The 4745-nt window shown below is 44.6% G+C and overlaps 1 protein-coding gene across 1 annotated transcript in view; it reads right to left on the reverse strand.

Annotated features, from left to right (window-relative positions):
* The window catches only part of ZNF142 (zinc finger protein 142), a 22151-nt gene that overhangs the window by 8344 nt on the left and 9062 nt on the right, over positions 1-4745 (reverse strand). The window contains exons 4-5 of the mRNA XM_018552558.1: positions 2650-3462; positions 1335-1512 (exon numbers count right to left, since the gene is read on the reverse strand). Of these exons, the coding sequence (XP_018408060.1) occupies positions 1335-1512; positions 2650-3462 (991 nt within the window). The remainder of the gene's footprint in view (positions 1-1334; positions 1513-2649; positions 3463-4745) is intronic.

Raw genomic sequence — 4745 nt, forward strand, 5'->3', positions numbered from 1 at the left:
ACTCCGGTGTTCTATCGAAAGCTCACTGTACAGAGCTCCAGTGTTTCTGAGCACCAGAGGTAGTTAGAGATCTCAATGAGTTGGAGCTTTCGATAGAACACCGGATCCTCCGCCCACCTCAGCTGCCATAGGCTGGGAGGAAGACTGCAGAGCTGCTACTGGCTGGAAGGACAGCACGGGAGAAGCAGGACACCTGGGACATGGAGGATACATTGCTTTTTTTCTGCATTACACTGCTGGCCTCTGTACTCTGCATCACACCACTGGCCTCTGCACTCTGCATTGTTACTGATCTCTGTTCTCTGTGTCACACCACTGACCTGGCGGAGTTAAGGGCAGGGCACGGTAGGGGTCAGGTGGGGCGACTGGTGGCGAGTAACTCTTAAGGCCTGGCTAGTAGCTCAGGACTTGAAATTTTGAGCTCTGCAATAGGTTACATACAAGGTATAATTAAAGGGAAACTATAATGGTTTAGGGCACTGTCGGTCAACTTTCTTGATCTATGAGGCCTCAAGTACAGCCCCTGACATCACCAAAAGGGTCGCACATAATATTCAGTAAATGTGATGCTTCTGAAAGCTGCTGCAGGCTGCTAACTGGCCACTGGAGATGGTTAGAGACTATGGGCATGCTACAATATAGGGTCAGAAACTACAGACATGCTACAGGAGATGGTCAGAGACTGCAAACATGACTTAAAGTGACATTAAACCCTCAGATTTTTTAACATAAACCAATACTGTAATGTGCGCCTTACTGTATTCCATGGTTGTTTCCCTTCTCTTTGCTGCTCTTCCTTTTAAATCTGTACTCATGCTGGGCAGAACGTCTGTTTTGCAGCAGACTGCCTTGTCTCTGAAATGGATACATGGTGTCTGTGTGTAGGCTCACAACCTGAGCCAGCACTACAGGAAGAGGCCCTGAACTGAAAGGGGAAGTTCTCCCCAAGCATGAGAAGACATGAGGATTTAAAAGGAAGAGCAGCAAAGAGAAGGGAAACAACCATGGATTACAGTAAGGCGCACATTACAGTATTGGTTTATGTTAAAAAATCTGAGGGTTTAATGTCACTTTAAGAGTTGTTGGAGACTGGGGATGTGTTTCCAGATACAATAATAGGCTAAAGACACATTATATGAGACTGCAAGAAATCACTGCTATCCCAGGCTCCTTGCTTCATTTGTAGTCCCTAAAACCTCCTTTAAAACAATTACTTGTATGCTTTGGGGTTTATATAAACTTTAAAATAAATGTTGACCACTTGTCTCCTGGGATTTCTCCAGCCATGATTACTACAAGATGACAAAGCCATGTCAGATCACGGTGACACCAACCTGAGATCTCCGCTGTGTTTCCGCATGTGTACATTCAGGTAATGTTTCCACTTGGTGATGTATCCGCATTCCGTACACATGTAGTTCTTGTTCGTGGAATGCGTCAGCATGTGTTTAGATAGGTAGCTCAAGTCCCGACACATGAAGTCGCACTGGCTGCATTTGTGAGGCTTCTCTCCTGGCACATTGGAAACATAAGAAATTTTAGATTATCCACTCACTGTAATGAAGCATTGTAAACCATTTCTTTTACTATGTATGTTCATTTTAAAAGTTTTCAATAAAAATATTGAGACAGAAATGTTAGATTATAGTGGATGCGTATCATATGTTCATCGCGGGTTTAATTTACTCGTAACAGATCATTACAAGGCTTCTGTCCCAATGACCACACAGGAAGTGAGGCAAGATCTCTTCAGTGTGGACAGAGACATTTAAAACCTGGGTAAGGTCCTAAACTTTCTCCACTCTTACTCTATATAAAAAAGGTTTAACCAAAATTACAAACCCCCCTATTGTAAGGTATCACGAGAACCCCCCTTCCCAAATCGGTGAGTCCATGGCAGCCTGGGCTCAGAGGGAGTGGGCTCAATGAAGCTCACTCTCATCTCTCCCAGAAGACTGGTGACATCGAGTGGCGGAAAGGAGTTTTTTTAGGGGGGCACCTCGGTTTATTTTGCTTGTTTTTGTATTAGCTACTCATTTTAATTTTTTTTTTAAGGTGGAATTCTGCTTTAAGTTCAACATAACCCCTAAACCTTAAAAGTGAACCTGACACAACCTAAACAATTGATTGGGTAGGGCAATGATTGCTATGGAGCCCTTGTGTCCTCAGCCCAATGCAAACTCCACTTTTGGCCAAGTTAAGCCTAAGTGCTTCCCCTCTAAGTGGCTAATGGAGATCTGGGATTTAATACTTGAATGACAGGGGACAGGACTTTATCTCAACACAGCCAATAGTAGAAGTACAGTCTGGGCCTAGGACCCAAGGGGCTCCACAGCGATCGATATGAAAACTATTACAAGCATCACAAGGTCTCTACACTTTAGCACTTCTCTGATCTTTAATAAGATTACTTCTTTAATACTAAATTAATACCTCAGTAGGAACATAAAATGAAATGATCATCTACAGCAGGAGTAGGCAAACTCCGGCCCTCCAGCTGAGGTGAAACTACAATACCCACCATACATGGGAGCCATAGCTGTGGCTGTCAGAGTCTTGCAATGCCTAATGGGATTTGTAGTTGCACCACAGCTGAAGAACTGCAGTTTGCCTACCCCTGCTCTACAGCATTCCTATGCATTATATTACCTGTGTGTAATAACTTGTGTCGTATCAGTACCCTCTTGTGGGCAGTAGCAAAATCACATTCTCCACAGCGATGAATCTTCTCATTGGCATGCATCTTGCCCACGTGGTCAGCATATTCCACCGGGTTAAAACTCTTATAAGGACAGAAGCGACACACCAGCTCTTCCTTGCCCGGGTGCCCGCGTTTCTTGTGCTTGCGGAAGGTGTGTTTGTTGGAACAGACAAAGTCGCAATCTTGGCAGTGAAAGGCATAATGGTTCTTGCGATGCTCCTCCATCTCCTCACGGGACTTGAAGAGCATGGAGCAAGCATGGTACCTGCATTCTACAGCATGGATGCCATGAGACTCCTTCACATGCCGCAGAAACTCTTTGCGGTCGGACACGGCCTGATCGCATCCGGGGTCAAAGCAAAACAGCAACGTCTGCTCGGGTTTGTGTCCTTTCATGTGATCCTTCAGAGCCTGGCTCAGTTTAAACGTCTCCTGGCACACTGGACAGGAGTAGGTGTCCGTATAAAAGTTAGACACCCCCTCGTGAATGCTTGCCATGTGACGATTGAGAGCGTTCTTTTCCACAGAGCTGTAGTCGCACAATGTGCAGCGATGGGCCTTTTCGCCCGACTCTCTCATCATGTGGATCTTCAGCTTACTGCGGCTGGTGAAGAATTTACTGCAGTTTGGGCATTGCAGGTTCGGGTCAGGGAAGTGCAGGTGGAGGTGGTCAGCCAGGTGAGTCCTCTTCTTAAAGCAGCGCTTACATTCGGGGCACATGTGGGTCTTAAACAAGTGCTCTTCACCATTCTCTACATCTCCTAAATATTGAGAAAGTGTTGGCAATAAATACACATTAAGAAAATAACTTTAACTGTATCTTAAAAATGACAACAAAAGCCCCTTTAAAAATGTTTAGGAATAGCAATCTACAAACAGATCCTTATACACTGAGTGGCCAGATTATTATGACCACCCCATCAGTACTTCGTTGGGCCGCCTCGTGACTCCACGAGATGGTGAAAGGTGATGCGAGGAATCTGACACGGCACTGTTGCCCTTCTGTTGTCTTGTACCAGTCTTGCCCCTCCCCCGTTCTGCCCTAACATTGACTAGTCGCTGACGGCCACAATTCGCACGTTCAGACCCAGATTTTCGGCTGACAGTCCGGTCTTTAAACACTTTAACAATGAGCTGCTCTTGAACATGTAACGAATTCTGCTGTTTTGCTGATACTCGCTCCATGGCTCCGAGCGCCAACAATCATCCCACGTTCCAAGGCTGTTAAATCGCGTTGTTTCCCCGTATCTTCAGAAAAAAAAATCACTTCTACTGTCGTGGTAAACAACCGGCTTCCCTATTTATAATGGTCTGGCCCTCTAGCAACTTCAGCGCAAAATTATAGCTAATTTGCCTACACACGTCAGGCGGTCATAATAATCTGGCCACTCAGTGTAGATAATTGATTTTATTCTTTGCATACCTTATTTTATTTTTCCTCCCCATTTTTCTCACGGTGGCCATTTTCACTAAGGGTAGATTAATCCATCTCCCTTTACTTCCTGGAACTCTTGGCCTGCAAAATGTGACACTGCACATCGTCTCAGGGGGAAAAAAACGCCCTTCCCTGAAACTTTGGGAGATTATGCCGTTTACAGATAAGATTTCCCAGCAATGTACTGGTGATGTAACCCTTCCCATGCTGCATCTGTGGCCAAGAATACATCACTAATGCCCAAGAGGACCAGGAAGTGGAAAAACAGTAATTGGAAGTACAAGCAAAAAATGTTTAATGAACGTAAGAGGATTTCATATCAGCAAGTTGATGTGATGTTTAGTGAAAGGTCTGCTTTAAGTATATGTAACCTGGGGGGGAAAAAACCCCAGCCCTATCATAATTCAGCATTTTACTTTTTGCCCATTTCCCATGTTTAATCCACACCCATTTACATGTGTTGCATTAAAAATGTCATTAGAACATAAATAAAGTGGGAAAAGAGGAACCAGGGAAGGTAAACTATATGCAGCTATATCTTGAACTTTATCAAGAAAAGATTTGGTAACTCTCCAGCGAAGTGTTTACATTTCCATAGCCCCCCCCCCC

The sequence above is a fragment of the Nanorana parkeri genome, unplaced genomic scaffold, assembly GCF_000935625.1.
Source record: "Nanorana parkeri isolate BGI_ZX_2015 unplaced genomic scaffold, ASM93562v1 scaffold92, whole genome shotgun sequence".
Classification (NCBI taxonomy): domain Eukaryota; kingdom Metazoa; phylum Chordata; class Amphibia; order Anura; family Dicroglossidae; genus Nanorana; species Nanorana parkeri.